At 39.0% G+C, this 19,486-nt stretch overlaps 1 protein-coding gene across 2 annotated transcripts in view; it reads right to left on the bottom strand.

Moving 5' to 3' along the window:
- The window catches only part of ajap1 (adherens junctions associated protein 1), a 59,189-nt gene extending 39,971 nt beyond the window's left edge, over positions 1-19,218 (bottom strand). The window contains exon 1 of one of the 2 annotated variants that reach the window (XM_017305842.1): positions 18,356-19,218. In XM_017305842.1, coding sequence (XP_017161331.1) covers positions 18,356-18,384 — 29 coding nt within the window. In that variant the 5' untranslated portion in view covers positions 18,385-19,218. The remainder of the gene's footprint in view (positions 1-18,355) is intronic. The other variant, XM_008413091.2, reaches the window with a different exon arrangement.
- Positions 19,219-19,486: the final 268 nt, after the last annotated feature.

Genomic DNA, 19,486 nt, shown 5'->3' with positions numbered 1-19,486 from the left:
TATATATATATAAAACCAGCTTTTTTTATTTTTCTGTACATTTTCCCCACACCTGTTAAGACTTGGATCTAATTTAACTGTTTTTCTAGACTCCTTTTCTGTGTATAAGTTCATTTTTACATTCCTGTAAAGTTGCTACAAATCTCTTAGCATTATAAGCAAAGGTCTGCATGCAATTCTAAGGACTGCCAAATTAATAACATGAGACTTTTTGACTGAAGCGGTCCGACAAGCATTCATTCAGCAGGTGAATTATAGCAGGTGATATGACATTTAAAATGAAATGATTAGAGAAAGTAAGCTGTTCTCTGACCTTCAAAGAACATTCTCCCCATTCATACATTACCAGTTCACAGTCTGAATGCAGGGTACACTGTGTGCTCAGGCTGCAGACTGCAATTCATCAGTGACATCATCCAATAAAGGGCAGTTGCCAAAAAACTCCAGCAACAAGAACATCAATGAGATAGTGACTAAAATTACTAGTTACTATTACTTCTAATAATATTATTTATGCTACAGAAAATCTTAACAGTGCTTAAGTCTGAGTAAAACATCAGTATCCAACACCAACCCACATCTAGCACCACCGTTAGAGTTGCCAAGCAACCTAACGTTCATCTCTTTAAAATGTGGATGAAAACTGGAGTTGAAAATATTTGAACGTACAGAAAGATCACGCAACTTTAAACTGATTACACACCCTGGCAGTAATCTACTAAAGCATCTATGACGGGTCTTTGCATGCTACGCTGAATTTACCTGTCACATTTTTCCAGTCAGATCCTTGCTGGGTATGATGGGAGGCAGTGAACCAATTCAGCATGCTTTATAGACGGTGACACTTTGCATCGAGAGTTGACTCCTTTAGTTTGCAACAGTTGAACTAAAACAAGTGTAAATTGAAGGGATTACTATAGCAGATTGTGTGTGACTTCAATCTACATGTACAGCAATGCCAGCACTTTTACTAAGCTTTGTCAAAACATTTGTGAAAAGAAAGCCTCACTCTGATTATCACTCATGTGAGCCATGATACTAAATCAAAACAAAGTATAAGGACGTCTGCTGCAGACAGGAACTCTCTTAATCATTCTAAATGTTTTATCATGTATTTAACACTAAATTACTATTACCAGTAGAGCTGAAGCAAGGTGTATAAGCAGATACGCAGACCTGGTTCCAGTGGAAGTGCTAATATCCATGTTGAGGACAGATGATGTCTCCTTATGTTCAGCCTTGTTATAAAAACCGTCTAAAGATCAATTGCCTGTATGGAAACCTCTTATACTGCCGTTGTAGTTTTGCATCACAGTCACTTATAAACACTTAAGCATCATCACTTAACCGTGCACTTGAATTGAGCAAAACTGCCTGTACTGCATAAAAAACTTTGGTTTGAAAGTATGGAATGTTGTTTTTTCCCCCCTAAAAATAAACTGTTAAAAATGTATATATTTTACAAGCAAAATTTCACAATAAAAATGCATGAATTTTTGCATTTAAATTGACTTGGCAACAGGTCAATGAAAAAAGTTTGTGATTTTTTTTTTTACGGTTGCTGTCAGTCACATGTTTGTGCTCCCACAGAGGCAAAAGCCATTTTGATATCGAACCAGAGGCTGGTGGTCAAAAGTAAAATAAAGTAAATACCTGTGACTGTCAAGATGCATCAAGCACACTAAATACATTTGCGTGTCAAAATAAATAAAAAAAAAAAACGACTGGAAAATATGAACATTTCTATGCACAAAATGAACTATATCATATTACATGAACTGCATGCATTACTTTCTCCGCCTTGTACTTTAAACAATTTCATACATACTGTGTTGAAGAAAAATGTATTAATTATACCGATTTTTTGTATTGCACAGCTGATATGTCAGACCTTTTGATAAGCGATGTTCGAATGAAAGGGACATGTGAAACATGAAAGGGTACATTATTCCACGTTGTTACATGTTTTCTAATTATGAAACATGTTTTGAAATAAATGCATCTCAGAAAATCATTGCATTGCCTCTTCATTAAATATTTATTTTCCAAATAATTTCTAAAAGTTTGAAATAATAAAATGTACATCTATTTGATATTAAAAATAATTCTTATGAAGTTAGAGCTTAAATATTAACTCTAGGACAGTCAAAATATTAACTCTGGGAGAGTTAATATTTAAGATCTAACACCGAGTTAGTGTTACTTAGTGTTAAATGACTAACTCCAGACAGATATTTGACACTTAATTAGAGTTAAAGTACCAACTCCTCAAAAAGAGTTAAATTAACTCTTTCTGGTGTGGATCCATATAGACACTATAAAAGTGTTGAAATCAAATCTGACAGAGTTAATTTGGGCCTGCTGGATTTGCTGTGTGTGTCGTTGGGCTTCTTTGGCATAAATTACTGCAACATTGCGTTGATCAGTCTGTGGTTCTATGGGTCATCTGCATTGTTGGTTCTGCTGTTTCATCTATACTTTATAGGTTCTACGACCTTTTTACTGGCCAATCAAGCACAATAACACCACTGAAGCAGTTTTTGGTTTCTTTGGCAGAGTGGGGAAATCCCAAGTCCCGTTCTGGAAAATAATTATCTTCATTTAATTATAAACAGTGCAGTAAAGATATATAACTTACGCTGGTTTCTTAAATAATTATTTTATCAATTTTATTGTGACTTGTATGATTATTACAATAGGAATCATTCAGCTTCATGTTATAACTGCATGGAGGCTGTTTGTTGTGACTTATACCTTAATTTATAAACTAACCTGGTTTTAATTAAGCTCCATTAGACAGAGAGACTTTTATATTGTGGTGGTTGTTGTTCTAACTCGTTCATCAATGATTTTGTCTTCAACATATGTTTGCAGTATAACTATGCAAATGGAGATGAAAGAGGAAGCCAGAGAAATCAGGTGTTAGAAAACCTAAAGACTTTCTGTCTCAGAAGAAGCTCTGACTCCACCAGATCACCAACCAGCTCTGAAGATGAAACTTCACATTGTCTTCATGATGTAAGTTTGTTTTTGTTTTTTTTAATGAGGAGCTAGTTACATTTTCAACAACAAAAACTGCTGTGTTACCAACACCAAGTGCTTAATAAACATGATTTGATTTAAAGGTAACTGGAAAGAAATTTTCTCTTCTTGTTAATCTAACATTTCTCTTTCATTCTTTTTAATTGTTGTTGACTTTCAGGGCCCTGTGATGGACTGGTGACCTGTCCAGGGTGAACCCTGCCTCTCATCTGATGGCTGCTGGAGATGGGCACCACCAGCCCCCCTCACCACCCTGCAAGGATCAGYRTGTTCAGATCATGGATGGAAAGATTTTAAGGTAGTTTGTCTCCTTAAGTCCACACTTAAAACAGCTTCATAGTTAATGCCAACATCAACTGATTCTATGACATTGCTGACTATTTTTTTTCTACTTCTAACATAAACAGACAAAGACGAAACCCAGAAATGTTTTTCCACCCCAGGCATCCGGTCCCAATCATCATCAGTTCTTATGATGTCACATACATGGCGAGTCCACAACGTCTTAAAATTCCATCCATCCATCCATTTTCTTACACCCTTGTCCCTCAGTGGGGTCGGGAGGGGTGCTGGTGCCCATATCCAGCTAACATTCTGGGCGAGAGGCGGGGTTACCCTGGACAGGTCGCCAGTCTGTCGCAGATGTCTTAAAATTGTAAGTATTATTTTTTTATTTGCCATTTTTCTGTTCTCTTTAAATACAAATGCTTTCTATGTTTAATTACTCTGTTATGCATTACATAACATGTAGTTATGCATGTAATGTACAAAGTATGAATAAAGACTTATTAGTAATTAAAATTGTAATTTATTAGCAATAGCAGTAAATCAAAAATAAAAATTAAGTGTAAATTAAATACATTACTAATATATTAGTAGTATATTTAAAATATATTAAAGGTATATTTTTAATATAATTCTATGACAGAATTAGTACACTCTATAAAAATGAAGCTGTTGAATATTACATTTAAAGTATACTGTTTACCAAGTACAACTTGAAGTTGTTCCAAAAAAGTATGGTGAAGTATACTAAGTATACTAAAAGTTGTAATTTTATACAACTTAAGTACTAGTAAAGTAGTACTTTACTAAAGTAAAGTACTAAAGTACAAAATTAGTTGTTCGAAAATAGTACATTTTAAGTACATCAATCAAAGTATGCTAAAGTATGTTAAAACTTAGTATACTAAAGCATTTTTTTTTTTTTTACTTGGGTGAAGTGCTCAGAAAACACAGCGGACCAACACCGGCGTATCACATGGCATCCCAAATCATCACAGACTGTAGAAACTTCCCTCCAAACTTCAAGCAGCATAAATTCTGTGCCTCTCCACTCTTCCGCCAGACTCTGCGACCTTGATTTCCAAATTAAATACAATCTTTACTTTTCATCCGCAAGCAGGACTTTTAGAGCAGTTACCAAAAGTCCAGTTTTTCTCCTCCTTAGCCCAGTTAAGACGCTAATGACATGTTCTGTGTTTGAGGACAGGCTAGACACGAGGAATGCGACATTTGAAACACTCATCAGTGTGGAGCCTCTTGGTGCCCGACTCCAGCCCCAGTCTGCTGATTGTGGAGCTCCACCAAATGAATGGATTTTGCTTGACAATAACCTACAAGCTGTGGTTATTTCGATTGCTTGTGCATCTTTTCCTGCCACTCAATTTTCTACGAATGTGTTGGAATATGTCACTCTATGTCCAACGAGCTTCTTTAGCAACAACCTTTTGTGACTCCTCCTTCTTTAAGGATGTCAATAACTCGGTTAATGACTTGAGTTTCACTTTCAGAAATGAGTTTCCTCATCGTATATCTATGATAGAAAAAACTGAGAGGGACTGTGCCCCTTCAAACAAACCTGATCAATTTAAACATGTTAAATAGTCAACAGGCCATGATGAAACCCATTCAGGGGAGCAGAAAGCAGAGCTGTTCTGTGAGGTGACTTACCAACGTTCTGCCTGCCTCAAACATCTGAAACCCCATGCCCATAAGCTATGCAGTTATTCATGGAAATTGTGTGCAAAAGTTCAATTTAGTGACTAAGAGTTTGTGTGTGTGTTTTTCTGCGCTGCCCTCAATCATATGCTGCCTCCATAAAGTGGTAGTCATCCATCAAAACTTTGAACCCCCCCAACCCCCACCTAAACTTAGCTCTGCTCTGTCTCGGTGATATATGGACTTTTCTGGTTTTATAAAATCTTGCATCGTGACGCACAAACGGCAAATGAGAAGTTTTGATACAGCAATTTAACAATCCAGCGGCTTCGCATCCTTCTCCCTGACAAGTCTGGGGGAAATTTCATGAAAAGCTGACCTACTGTATGTGGCAACATCTACAGGAGTAACACCTTGTCTGGTTATTCAGAAAAGTCTTCGAGATGAAAAAGCCCTTTCTGGTATCCAGCGCCTTGTAGTGTTAAGAGGTTATTTATAGCTAAGTTGTTTAAAAAGCTCGGCGCTGTCCTGGCTTCCCTCAAAAGCCTCCGGGGGGGGTTTGAGGATGGATTACGTCGTCTTCTCAAGTCAAACGCATTCAGACCACTATGAAGGAGCTCCGGCTATTTTGTTCACCTTTTCAGGGATTGTGTGTAGAGAATACGCCCAAGACAGTAGGGAGCGTGTGAGAGCTCTTACATTTTGTTTCCATTCACTCCACCTTCCTTGATCCTGCCAGCCCCCAGCGTAGCGAGTCAATGCTAGTGAGGAGAGTCCTAAAATAGAGATGGAAGGACATGGAGTATGCATTTGCATTACCCTAAGAGAGTGACAGAGATGGAGAAAGAAACGAGTGAACGGTGAAGAAGCTGTGCGGTAGTGTCGCCCCTCTGGGCCGTAAAAACTCTCTGATAACATTCAGGCCGAGGAGCAAGGACATTTCTCCTTACAGATGACTCACTGTGAGTACAGTGCAAACAGCAGCGCAGATTGGACCCCAGCGGCAAGGCAAAGATGCTTTTTGACCGCTACAGCTGAATTTAATAGGAGGAACGAGACGGTAGTTTACATACATCAATATTTATAGACAAACTCCAAACGCAAGAAGAAGCCAAAATGGATAGAACATCCGAATGGTACAATTTTCAAATGATTCAGCATGTAACAGCCAGATATGTTTGGGCCGTTCACAGATCACAAAGCTGGAGTAAATTAGAAATGTCATCATTGGTAAGTTTGTTGAGCAGCTGTAACACAAGTGCATGTGAAAAAGAAGTGGGGATGCTTCACCCACTTATTTCTCCTCCTCCATTTAACTCTGAATTTCATGTGTATTTTTTCCACATGCCTGGAAAAAATACACAATTGAAAAATTGCAGATTTTTTTTTCTACTCTGATCATACACAGTTAAACAAGATTTTTCTTATAAATCCTCTCGGCGGTTTAATTCTACCTTTACCGCCACGTGCAAATGAAAACGGAAAGAAGTAGAAAACAGCCCTACATTCTCCGAAGACTGGGCACCAAGAACAGGCTTTAAAAGTAAAATAATATATTATATATTATACATGTAAAAAGACAAAAAAAATATATAGATGTATAGTGGTACAAATGTTTTACACTGTTAAAAAGAACTTATGAAAAGACTGATGACGATGTACCTTTAAAATTATACCAAAACAACAAAGTTTTGCATTTCTGAGTCATGTCTGCCTGCAGGTCTAATCATTAAAACCATTTCTTATATGGTTACACAACATAACAAATTAAAAAGACCACAGAAAATGGCAGTGTTACAAATGACAGTTGAAATATTAAAGTCTAACATCAGAAAATAAGTGGAAATTGCAAATACAAAAAGACCAAAGTCCCTGAATTTATCCACTCAAACTATTTCTGAAACATTGAGAAATAACTTCATCAGTGGCGCATTTAATTTTAACCTAAAACAATGCTATTGCTGAGGCCTGAAAATATTTTTCACTCTTTTATAGCATCTTCCATACCAAATCATTTTTTAAAAACTCTATTTGGTCAGTTAGCTGATGATTTACCAGTATATAACTGCACTGTTAGATTAAGATAGCAAATCAAGGCTCTCTGTAATAGAAAGTGCTTATGCTATATTAGAATCATTTTAAAATTACAAGTAAATGGAAGTTTTATGGAGCTTAAAATCTCTCCTCTCCTTAAAAAAGCAAACACTGCTGATACGCAAACATTTAATCCTAATTCACACAATGTTAAAAAAGAAAAAATCTTCAAACATTTTTTTTGTAATTACATAATTACATTGCTATCTCGCAGAAAACATGAATTGGTATTTAAGGACCCCAGTGAGTTTAATGAAAAGTGACACTTTTTCTCCTTCTTACAACTGCAGCAGACTGAGAAAACCAGGACATGATACCAGCCCCGTTTTCTGCCCTTCTCGCTCCCATTAATTCCAGCATGTGGCTTCAAAAGAGTCTGACCCAGAATAATCACTGTTTTCAAGTCAGGGTCAGCAGACATGTCCTGTAAAGAAAATCAAGACTCTGGTAAGGCAGCACAACACCACTGAATACAACAAGAGCTCTCTGTACCGTGTGAGCCAGACCATCGCATTACCAACATGAAAATATATATAATCTAGTCATCGAGCTTATTCTATAATGCCAGTTAAAACATGTAGACATACCATATATTTCTTAGTCACTCAAATAATGTTTCCTCTTCAGCATTTTACCAGTTCGTGTAGTTTAGAGAGCAGGTCATAGTTCTTCCAGCTTGCGCTCTTCTTGTTCAGCAGGTATTTGATAAATTGTTCATTATGTCTTTTAGCGGTAGATATGAGCAGGATCGCAGCCAGATTCAAGCTTTTGATTTGTGTGTGCCCATCTGATAAAAAGAACAGGCGAATGGAGACAGAAGGAGCGAGCCAAAAAAAAAAAAACAGCCAACTGAGCTGGGCTGTAACAACTGGTTCGGATTTTATTTTCAGTTACGTTTTTTTTTTTACTTCCTTCCTACAGGTTACAGCACTGGGTAAAGGTTAGCAACTCTGATAAAGTATATTAACCTAATTGCTAAATCTGAAATGTCTTTCAGGCATTGCTATTATTTAATACTACAAGTAAACTTGCAATGGGAACAGCAGGAGTAACAGGGTCATTGTAGGTTTTGCGGTACATGAGATATTTCAAAGGATGAAGGGAAAAACTGTTAATTTCCTATTAATTACTTTTGTTACTTTATTGAAAGCTTTTCCTCACTTTACATGGTGACAAGATAGCCTGGCCCCACCCAGCCTTGCTTTTCTACTTGAATAAAACCGCATTTTTTTTAAAGTACTTTTCTGATTGTTTTTGATGGGCAGGGTTAGGTGAGTAGCTTATTGTCTTGTAGCGATTTCCTGTCTTATGAAGACTGGCACATACTGTACCTGCTTCACTTTAAAGACTGACTGTATGTTGCATCATCCTCCAACTGTGGATATATCAGCATGCTTGAATTCGGAAGAGAGCATCCCTTTGACTTTCAAACCACCATTTCAGGTGCCTGGCATTAACTGTAGTTAATATTTTAAAAAGGGAACCTAATAACTGATTAGAAGAATCTGGACGGGATGGAACTGTGTTCCCAATGCAATTCTTTTGCTCTGGCACCATAGGTGTTATTCTTAGCTGCTTTTAAAAGTCTGTGTAACGTTTTGCAATAATTATTTCCTCTGTGTTGACATTTAGCCATTCGTATGTAAAAATTATCGCACTTTCAGACTAGTTTTGCATGCAGGATGTACACAACCAGATAAAACAGCAGAATACGTCTGTATGCTTCTGTCTTGACACGCTGTTTGAGGAGACATCAGCAGCAGGGGTTACAGCTTCTGAAGTCATGGATGACAGATTAAAGTTTCTGCAGACTGATGAACTTAAAATGTCAAGCATAAATTTTAGAAAATGCTTCAGTACATCTGGGCTATATCAACTACCAAGGGATCAATAATTTTTCTGTTCAGTCATTCATTGGGTTCTGTTTATCCGAGATCGGGTCATGGAGGCAACACATCCATGAGGGAATACCCGACCTCCCTGTGTCCAGCAACAAGGCCTTCTCAGGGTAGATTGGATATGTAGTCTATGCAGTTAGTTCTGGGTCTTCTCCTGGTTCTTCTCCCAGTGGCATTTTGGTAAAAACAACAACAACAAAAAACAATCATTTGTCAGAGCTGATTTTAAAATGTACACATCCATAGTTTTTGCGATTAAGAAATCTGTCTATGATAAATAATTTAAAACCTTAAGCCAAAAAAGAAAACCTGATTAATCCAAAAATGGGCTCAAAGGATCAAAAGGTTCTAACTCTACAATCACCAAGGATAAAATCATCAAATGCTGCAGGAAATATTCAAAAATATGCTCTGAAATTATAAAGAGACTACAAATGTTATAATGCAAAAAAGATTTTCCACTTGGTTATTAAAAAAAATATATATGTTATCCTTTAATAAAATGCAAATAAAATATGTATTTATTTATTTTCAAAACTACTTTCAGTGTTCACTCATCTATTGGGTGATGCCTGTCCATTTATAAACAAACATGATGGTTGAACTGAAATAAATTTAAGCCTAAATCTCCAATGGTATAAATAGCTTTGGGCTCAACTGCAAGACTATAATTTATGGAATAAATAGAGGAATAACACGGGATGATACCAGGAACTGACTCTGGATTTGAAGCCCCCATTGTAATCCAGGGCATTCGGACAATGCGACATTGTGAAAAGCTTTGAGTAAAAGTTAAAAACTGTAAGAGTGATATATTGTGTTGTGGGTGATTCTGTTTGTAGCCTGGAGTAACTTTGTAAACAGAACATTTCCAAATATATTGGCAAAACAAAAAACAAAAAAACAAACTGCACTCCAGATAGCAGAGATCCACAATGAGTTTTGAAAATGACTATAACAGATTGACCATCTGTCAACCACCATCTGCATTCAAACAGAGAGCGGAGCGACGGTTATGTTTTGTGTTATTGTAAGGGAAGCCATTGTCTCTCTCTCAAAGCATCAATAAGTGGCATTGTACACCTTTGGGACATTCAGATTAGACCATGATTGCATTTCATAAAGTGGCTTGCTCGGCTCAGATCTCTTATAGAAAGTGGCAAATCATATACAATCTTCAACTTAATTAACCCAAGATTGCTCAAGTACACGGCTGCTATTTTGTTCTTTTTTTTACTTATCAGTTGTTCAGGTGTCACTCCGCTTAGATATTTCTGCATTCACTGACGACAAAGCGATCAGCGCTGCACTGATTTTATATGATGTTACCACGTAAATTAGGTTGTACTTTCATAAAATGAAAAAAATATGATCATTGGGGGGGAAAATCCATATCATAAAAGATAGAAGTATGAGTTTCAAAAGATTTCACAATGGATTTTTTTTTTTTTTACCAAACATGTCTTAAATGTATAATATGACCTTCTTTTATCTAGCATCAAACAGCAGGGAGAAGTCAAAACTGATTGAACTCTTCTGCTCTTCAACAAGAAAGCAAAAACCCGCAGCAGGAATTAAAGTATTTTGCCCCCAAATATCATTCTTATATGATGTCTATTTGGAAAGCTGCAGTTCTAATTGACATTTTGTTAAATCAATTTAACAGACTGTTTGATAGAGTAAATACAAAATGTTAAGAGTATGCATAATGCCAGAAAGCAATTCTCCGCTTTGATGAATGCTGCATCCTGGATATTTATGAATTACGAGGCTACATGACTTATTCAGCCATTCCGTTTAAAACTCAGTTCAGCTGGCACCTTACCCACAGCGCCAGATGAAAATATACTCCCTCTGGTGTCCCTGAAGGAATGCTTAAGTACATTCCTGAAGTGGCCCTTTAGATTGAATCTGCTCCTAAAATCAAGTTTTTTGTCTTCTTTTTCCTCAAGGAAATTAGATCTCCATTCAGAATAAATGTCTGTTGTGCTACAACCATCTCAACCTCTCCATTCAAACCAAGAAGCTTTCTGACGGCTCAGGAAATGTCGAGAGTGTATGCAGTATTTGTTTAAGCTTCTTTACGGTCTTTTTAGTCATCTAGAAATTTTCAATCAGACAGAATCACAACATCAATGTATATCTGTGAATTCTGAAAGGGTAATTGAATTGTCTCAACAAAAAAAAAAAACGTTATAACATTTGTTTGTCTAATATTAAACACACACACGCACGCGAGTGCACCCACACACACACACGCACACACACACGCACAACTCTGAAGATATACTTACAGACTTTGAAAAGTGCATGGATGCCCTTTTATCAAAAATAAACCAGCAGAAATAACTTACATAACCAGTGAGAGACCTTGACAATTCTAGCAGGCATTGCTGTGTGCTCCATAAAGCCATTACAAGATTTTAAATGGCAGGAAGGGTAACGTTTCAACCATTTAAAATCCTGAAACTTTGGTCTGCATTTTTACTGATAGCTGACTTATGCCTGGAATGCATAAATGCACCGTGCTAAACTCATAAGACCTTCTCGAGAAAATAAAAAATTTGACTCAGAAGTCTGAAACAAAGTTAACAGACACTTTTTGATGCTCCTCCAATTGCAGGCTGAACATTTCCAAATGCCTGTGAGACAAATTACAACTGTCCAACTGTTCAGAGTCTTTTCTGTCTTTTCCCAATGGAAGGAGTTTATAAATACAGCACATCATTGACGTATTCTGTCTCAAGTTTTTATCAAGTGATCACTACCTCATGGATTTAAACTATCTTTTTGCCCCTGAGAAAGAATACATTTTACTTTTGCCCCTTTTACTATGCATGTGTAATATTATGTTATGGCATCCAGATCAACGATTCTGCAGGTGCGATATCTTCAAGGGTATTTTATCTCTGAAGGTAAAACCATCAGAGAGTTTTACGAAAGGTCAGGGAGATTAGCAGGGTTTGTTGTGAACTGGAAAAATCTTTCCTAAACATACGTTATGTCTGCATGCTTTGAAGGAAACGGCTGCACGTCACCCATTCAAAAGACACATTTCATCTCTTTACATAGATAAACATCGTCCGCATGTCTCTTGGGGGTGAAGGAGCTGATCTGGTCTCGGTGGATATCCCGTAGCACCCAGATAAACATCACGGTTGGCTTTCCGTGGACTTCCAGAGATTTATGGATTGCCTCTGTGGAGCAGGCCACTGGGAGGTAAATACTGTATGAAACCTTCCAAATGTCCCGGCAGTGTTCATCACACACACATTTGCACACATAACTAGACCCAGACTTCATCTGAGCCTTTAGGTTTAAGTTGGAACAGCTGCTACTATGGCTGCACCAGAAAACAGTTTAAAGGGGGAAAAAAAGAAAAGAAAAAGTGAAAACAGCAGAAAAATATTGTTGCATTTGGTTAACTATGGGGTCCAAGACGTAACAGCCAAGGTTCTTGCATCATCCCATTAATTTCTCCCACTGCACAATGTCCTCCAGCACTGTGTATATGACCCACATGCTCAGAGAGATGAGGCTTGGGAGAAACACGGTAAGAAAGAAAACAGAAAAACTGGAAAATTGCTCCAATTATAAAAGCCCTTTGATGTAATAATTCTTACTGTGCCCTGTGCCACAGTCCACATAAATTACCATGTAGAAGCTAAAAACAAAATAAGGCTTTTATTAAGAAGCATTTCAGCCGAGCTGCGAGATTCCGGGTCAGTTAATGGAAATGGGCTATGACGGATACATCTGGTCCTTCATAGAAGAACTATTGATCCAGCAACAGCTCACTACATTAATCAGCTACAGTATAAGATCAGTGTTGGTAATTCTGTTACTCTGCAGGATAGCTGTGCTTCAGTGAAACAGCAACAAGACACACCTTCTCATTCTGCACAAACTGGAAAAGATGGTAATTACAGTTTTCACCAAAAGTGGCTGGAACAAGTGGCTTATCTAACATCAGCAGCACATTGTTAGCCTTTTGCTGATGCAGTCAAGCTGCAGATTCGGGTCGTTGTGCATAGTTTAGGGTATGAAGCAGTTAAGATAAACGGGGACGTATGCAGAAGATGAGGCAAAACACTTATAGAAGCACAAATAAGCTGTTTCAAATATAAATGTAAATTCATTAATTTCTGACAGTACGGTGTTGTATTTGAGCTCTACTCTGTTCAGCCTTCTTGATAGCTGCTGAAAGTTTTGTGCTTTCTTATATGCAGAATGAACCTGTTTCCTTTTAAAGAAGAAGTAATATGTATTTTCAAGGCACATAGTGCCATTTCATAGCATAATCAAGGAAATATGTTATCTTCAGTTGTTATAAAAATGTTGCATATGTCAAACATGACTTAAAAGAAATTTGACTTTGCAATTTAACACCTTTATATTTACACTTTTACATGTGCTGTCTCTTTAAGAAGCTCCGGCTCCTTAACTCCATCTTCAGAAAGGTGAAAGATGATCTCAGGAAGTCATCACAACATTGCTCCTCCTGCCAAGCGTTTTGCACATCTTGAATGGTTGCCACGGGAGATTAAATTATTTCTCAAACTGGATTCAAGGCAACACTCCAAGTATATTGTTAGTGAGGGAATAACATGATGTAAAAGCTCATAAAAAGTCACTTTCACATTATTCTGTCCCTTCTTTTATCTTGGTACTCCTTCTGACTTCACTTTAAATGCCTCCCTGATCCTTTAAATAACCATCACTTTCCTGTAACAGAGACCAAATGGCAGAATGATTGTCTGTGAAAAGCAACAGATGTTTTACTTTTCCAACCGTCTGGTAACCAGTGGCTGATACAATTTCCATCACCTACCAATTTCTTTATTAAAAACCTGCTTGTTGAACCTTTAGCTTGCTGTCTCTATGTACTACCGTATTTTCCACACTATAAGGCGCACCAGATTATAAGGTGCACTGTCGGCTTTTGAGGAAATTGAAGGTTTTTAGGTGCGCCTTATATAGGGACCAATATTGAGCCATAACAGGCCTAGCAACTACGGTAAGCAGCCGCCGCCGAAGAAGAAGCGCGCGGTGCATGCTGGGATAGTTGTCCGAACGCTGGTTTGTAATCTATTAATAAAGTTTGACTGACCTATCTACCTACCGACCGTCAAGAATCAGGTCGTCTGCAGGTCATTTAGCACCACTTCTTCACGAACATGCTGTGCGCGAATGGAGAAGGGTGACCGTCATCCGGCCACGCCCCGGCCCAGACGCGGAACGCTCTCTTCGCTGACCGGAGTCGGACTGTTTTGTTGACATTCTCTTTAGTGCAGCTCTATCTAGTGGATGTATAACGTAACTCCAGCCTCTACTGTAGCGTCTATTTTAGGCGCCTTATAATCCGGTGCGCCTCATAGTGCGGAAAATATGATACTTTAAATTCAAATGGTTGAAAGTTGTTAGATTGGAAAGTAATTCTGCTCCAAAAAGTCATCAGTGGTTTTCCGATCAGATCACCGTTTCAAACTTTACAGCTCAGCTCCACGCTCTAAGGAACTTTAGAGATTCAAGTCATATAACAAAGCGGGATAACTATAATTTATGATACTGTGCTGTCACAGTGCACAACTTTAACAGCTGCTGTTATTATTTTTCCCAGGGCTATAAAATCAAACTCCGGCCCTTTCATCTCAAGCATTCAATATACATTTATGTGTTGCAGGGGGTAAAGGAAATCAAAACTGTAGCCGTGATCAAAATCTGGTAATCTATCTTTACTTACAGCTGCAGTCCAAGTTAGTGTTGTGTAATTCATGCCTTCTTCCTGCTGCTGTCAAAACCTTCAACGACAGATCTTGTTTTCATGCCTCTCTAGACAAATTCTCAAGTTTGGTCAAATGAACCACAGATGGACGCTTCGTATCTTTTGCCATTAGACGGGGACAACCTGTCTTGGTCCGCCTGGATTTGACAGACTACTGAGCACATGGTGTTAGCGACACGCTCTTACAGACACACACGCACACACACGCCTCCAGAGGAGAGGATCTCGGGGAAGCAACACAGCCTATTTCACTGCAAATTAGGTTAATCACACTCCAGAGAGGCCCAGTTAATAACCCTCATAGAGGCTATTAAGATGGCACCTAAATCATAGGACTATCTGCATATCTGATGCCCTCTCATAAAGAAATGCCACGTTTGGCACTGGAGTTGTGCCGAAAGCCTAAGAACGAAGAGGCGGGTCACATAAAGTCCATCAGCTGCAGGCCGCTGATGCTGCGCAGTTGCTTTGTGTATTAGGGGCCCTTGTTCATTAAGCCACTTGTATTATTCAAAATTACACCATCAGTCAGATACAAACCACAATTTAGTGTAGCGGTAACACGGCGCATAGAGCACATGCTCCCCGTGAATACTGATATGAGGACATAATGCCTGAGCCTTCTTAGCTCACAAAGATCAGCCGAACAACTTCCTCCTTTTATCAACGTTTGGGTAAATTTAATATTTATCCAGACTGAACATAATTATACACTCCAAGAAGCGGTAGCCTCCAGGAGATGACTCGACAGGAAGAAAAGTCCTTTGGAAAGATAACTGGTGTCTCTGCTGCCCGTTACGTTATGCAGCCACAGTAATCTGAAGCCTGATAGCATCTCCTGTGTGCTGGTGGGATGAGGGCTCTCTGTGGGGAAGCAAAAACCGTGTGACGTCCATGAAAGATTCAGTGCCGAGGTGCGGAGCCTGGCATAGATGAATGGTGGCCGGTAGTCTCAAATTATACACAATTACAGCTGCTTTTGTCTTTGGATCACAGGTAAATTTGTCTTCCACTGGGAAAATCTATCATGTACCCAGGATTTTATTTGCAATGAGAGAAATTCCAACGTGTTTTAACATAGTTGTTTATAAAAAAAAATCAAAAAACAAAAACACAAAGAGATCTAAAACATATTTTCTCACCAACAACCAATTTTGCAGCCATATTTCTACACAAATAACTTAAAGCAACCAGAAGAGTGTTAATAAAAAAAGTACTTAGCTGTTTGTGTGCTACAGTTCTTCTGTCAAACTAGATGTAATTTTCCCTTTAGGCCAAATGGAGCTACAGTTCACACACACACACACGCACACGCACACACACACACACACACACATTACAAGAATAGTTTTTTTTCAATTAGAGTTTCACAGCTGCTGCATTTCTAGCAAAAATGTGCAGAAAGCCTTAAATAATATTAACATCATTATTCCAGTTTTATAATCTCAGGTGTAAAATTTGAGACAAATCTTCTCAATGATAAAAATTAAAATTGTATTTCATTTATTTATTTATTTTGATATCACAGATGCTGGTACTGCTGCTGTTAATCATCTTGTGCTGCCTCCCTTTACCAGTGGGTCCAGTCTTAGGTTTCTATGGTATTTTAGGATGCCTCACTTTACTGCATTTCTCTAACAATAAGTTGGATTCTTGTTTTTACATCCCTTTCCGTCTCTGCATGATGGCAATAAGAGTTTGCAGTTGATTTTTATAATAGATTCCTCCCCCCCCCCCCCCCACTGAATAAATGCACTCAAACTGAGGGGTGAATTTTTCAGAAGTCGGTGTACGAATGAAAATCATTTTCAAGGGGTTTTACAGCTCTTTAATAGTGGATCCACTGTAGATATAAGACAGATTTATGCTTTAAAAGTATTTATACAATCTAATCCTTTTACAAAGTCTTGTACCTAATCTTAAATGGCAAGAAAGATTATGTTTACTACAATAAATCAACCCTAGCCAGGGCGTTTACAGGTTGAAATTTTGACAAAGAATAATCACTAAGCCTTTTTAACAGAGATTCCTAATGAGATTAGTTGCCTAGAATCCATAATGAATAACATAATGAATGAACAAATAACAATCCAAAAGTTGTGGTGTGGATATTTATTTATTTTTTTTATCTTCCAAAATTTCCTTTTTGAAAATTTTGCTAAAACGGTGCTTTTTAATTTACGCCAACATATCTCCACTCTGAGGGCAGGTTGTTCTTTATCTGTTCAAACAGGTACAGTAGCTCTTCCTGCACAACTTCCACTTTTTATACCGCATAATCACACATAGACAGTAAGAATTTTTCCTGCAGGATTCACTCGCCATCACTGAGCGAAAAAAACAAAACACCCAACAACAAGAACGACTCAAGCTTTCAGCTGCCGTTTGAAACAAAGTGGCATAACACGCTGCTGCCGTCCATGACACCAGTTGCTGTTTCTCCAGGCGTTCCCCTTTTTGACGTTCCACATCCCCACCCAACGAGCAGCAAGGAAATCCCTCAACAGGGAAGCAGATCTGTTCCAACTTTGGACCACACCAGATCTGAAACCAATTCATCTCATCATCTTGTGCATCTGCTGCTCTGCCGACGCCGTGCACTGCCATTACCCTGTGAGGTCAGCCTAGGATGTGGAGAGTGTGTCATGCATAATAAATGTGCGCCTGCAAACGGGAAGGAATTAGAAATGCCAGGCAGGAATGAGATTCAGTGGGTGTCCGAAGAATCTGAATAACATTAGACTGTTGCTCATTCACGAGCGCATCCTTACTCTTATTGGCTACCTTGATGAGGAATGAATGTGGCAAATTTTGACTTTCAGTCGGAAACTTCTTAGGAAGCGTGAACTAAATAGCCCGTTTCCCATCTATCTTGTTCAAAGTCACATGAAACTGAAACATTGAAAAGAATAACAGTTCTGTCAGGTTAACCTCAGAGCCTCTCTCCCAATAGCTCCCATGGAATATTGTTTCCTACCCTTGATAAGCTCAGATCAGTAAATTCCAAAAGAAACCTTCAGAGCACAAAACTCTGAAACACGTCACGGACATTTACCCTTAAATCGATGGCTTTGCGATCACAGGAACGTATAATTACCTTTAATTTAACCTCCATAAAGTTGCCTTCTAATTACTTTCTGATTGCATCTTTCCATATGTTTGCTCTCAGAAGTGGGGCGGAGCTGCCAAGGCTAACCTTGAGGCTGTGCGCGCGTGCGTCTGTGACCGCGTGTGAGTCGTTTGAGCTGTGCTGTTGGTGACCCCTAGCGTTCCTGATGTGAACATTTTTAATGTTTCCTCTGGAAAAAAAAAATAATGTTTTTGTCTAAATATTCCCATGTTGACAGCACTTTACTGCAAAAACTGTGCAGCGTGCGAAATATGTTCTTCCCCTTTGCAATTTTCTTTTCTTCCGAGTCTTAGCGTGCATATATTTAATTCCGATGAACTCATAAGTTGCCGTGGCGTAGCTTTAAAAACTGAGACGTGTTGTGAAGAGGGGTGTCCAATGTTCGAAAGGATGGGTTATTCGAGCGCTAAAGTGGCAGATTTTAACCCCAACACGCTAATTTAATCAGCAGCAAACGTGTCTCACCTGCGCGCAGCGCTCCTTTTTATCCACATCTTATCTCGGCTGCCGAATCCGCCTCAGTCCTCCAGGTATCCTCCCATTTGGACGGCTTTTCACCTAAGTCTGGGGCAATTTCTAGTTTGAAGTGAGAAAAGCACTCAAGTCACGGACCTTACTCCAGCTGTCAACGCCAGCATCTTTGTTTTAAGTCATATCCTTCAGCGTGGCGCACATCGAATTCCTCCAAGAAGGTGACCAAATCCCACTCAAGCGAGAATAAATAAATATATATTTAAAAAAAAAAAAACGCCAGAACAATAGTCAGCTCGCTCAGAAGTTCTTCATCTGTTGTTCCGCTCTCTTCCTGGTAATCAGTTAAAGGCAGAGGCGGGCAGGTGAGCAGGTGCCCTCAAACTTTGCCTCCGCGCAAAAATCCTTCATTCCTTCCCTCCGGCTGAAAGAGCGAGCACATAAGATGCGGGGAAAACGGGCCAAGTAGTGCGCTTCTTCATCACTGAACTGACAGTACGTCGCTTACATTGTTGAGAGGCAGATGAACATCCGAGAAAAAGGAGGGAGAGAGAGAGAGAGAGAGAGAGAGAAAGAGAGAGAGAGACGGAAAAAAAACACAGAGCAAAAGATGAGGATGCAAGGATCTTCCAAGTCAGCAGCGCTGGCAGGGGGTCCTCATTATCCCCTCACATCTCTGGAGGTGTGAAGGGTTGAGGATGGGTTTCAGAGAAAGTAAAAAGAAAGGGATGGGGGTGAAAAAAGGATGGAAAATAGGCAAAAGTGAAGGAAGGAAGAAGGAGCGCGATGAGGGAGAGTCCTGGAGGATGAGGATTGTTTGTGAGGAGTTGGAGAGGGAGAGAGAGAGAGAGAGAGAGAGAGAGAGAGAGAGAGAGAGAGAGAGAGAGAGGGATGAGAGCTTGTCATTACAGAGGAGAGGAGGATGGTCCGTCTCCTCCTGCTGCTCCTCTTCTCTCAGACTGACGAACGACCTGCCTGCCGAGCCCCACGTTACCGTGACGTCACTTTAAAGCCAAATATGTCATGTGCCGGAGCGCCTCGCGTCATGTGGGAGCGCGCGCACACGCATGGTCGGCTGGGCTTGGCTACATGGTGATGATGTGATCGAGAGCACAAAACTGCTAC

The sequence above is a fragment of the Poecilia reticulata genome, linkage group LG7 (genome assembly GCF_000633615.1).
Source record: "Poecilia reticulata strain Guanapo linkage group LG7, Guppy_female_1.0+MT, whole genome shotgun sequence".
Lineage (NCBI taxonomy): Eukaryota > Metazoa > Chordata > Actinopteri > Cyprinodontiformes > Poeciliidae > Poecilia > Poecilia reticulata.
This window is presented reverse-complemented; position numbering and strand designations above follow the sequence as displayed.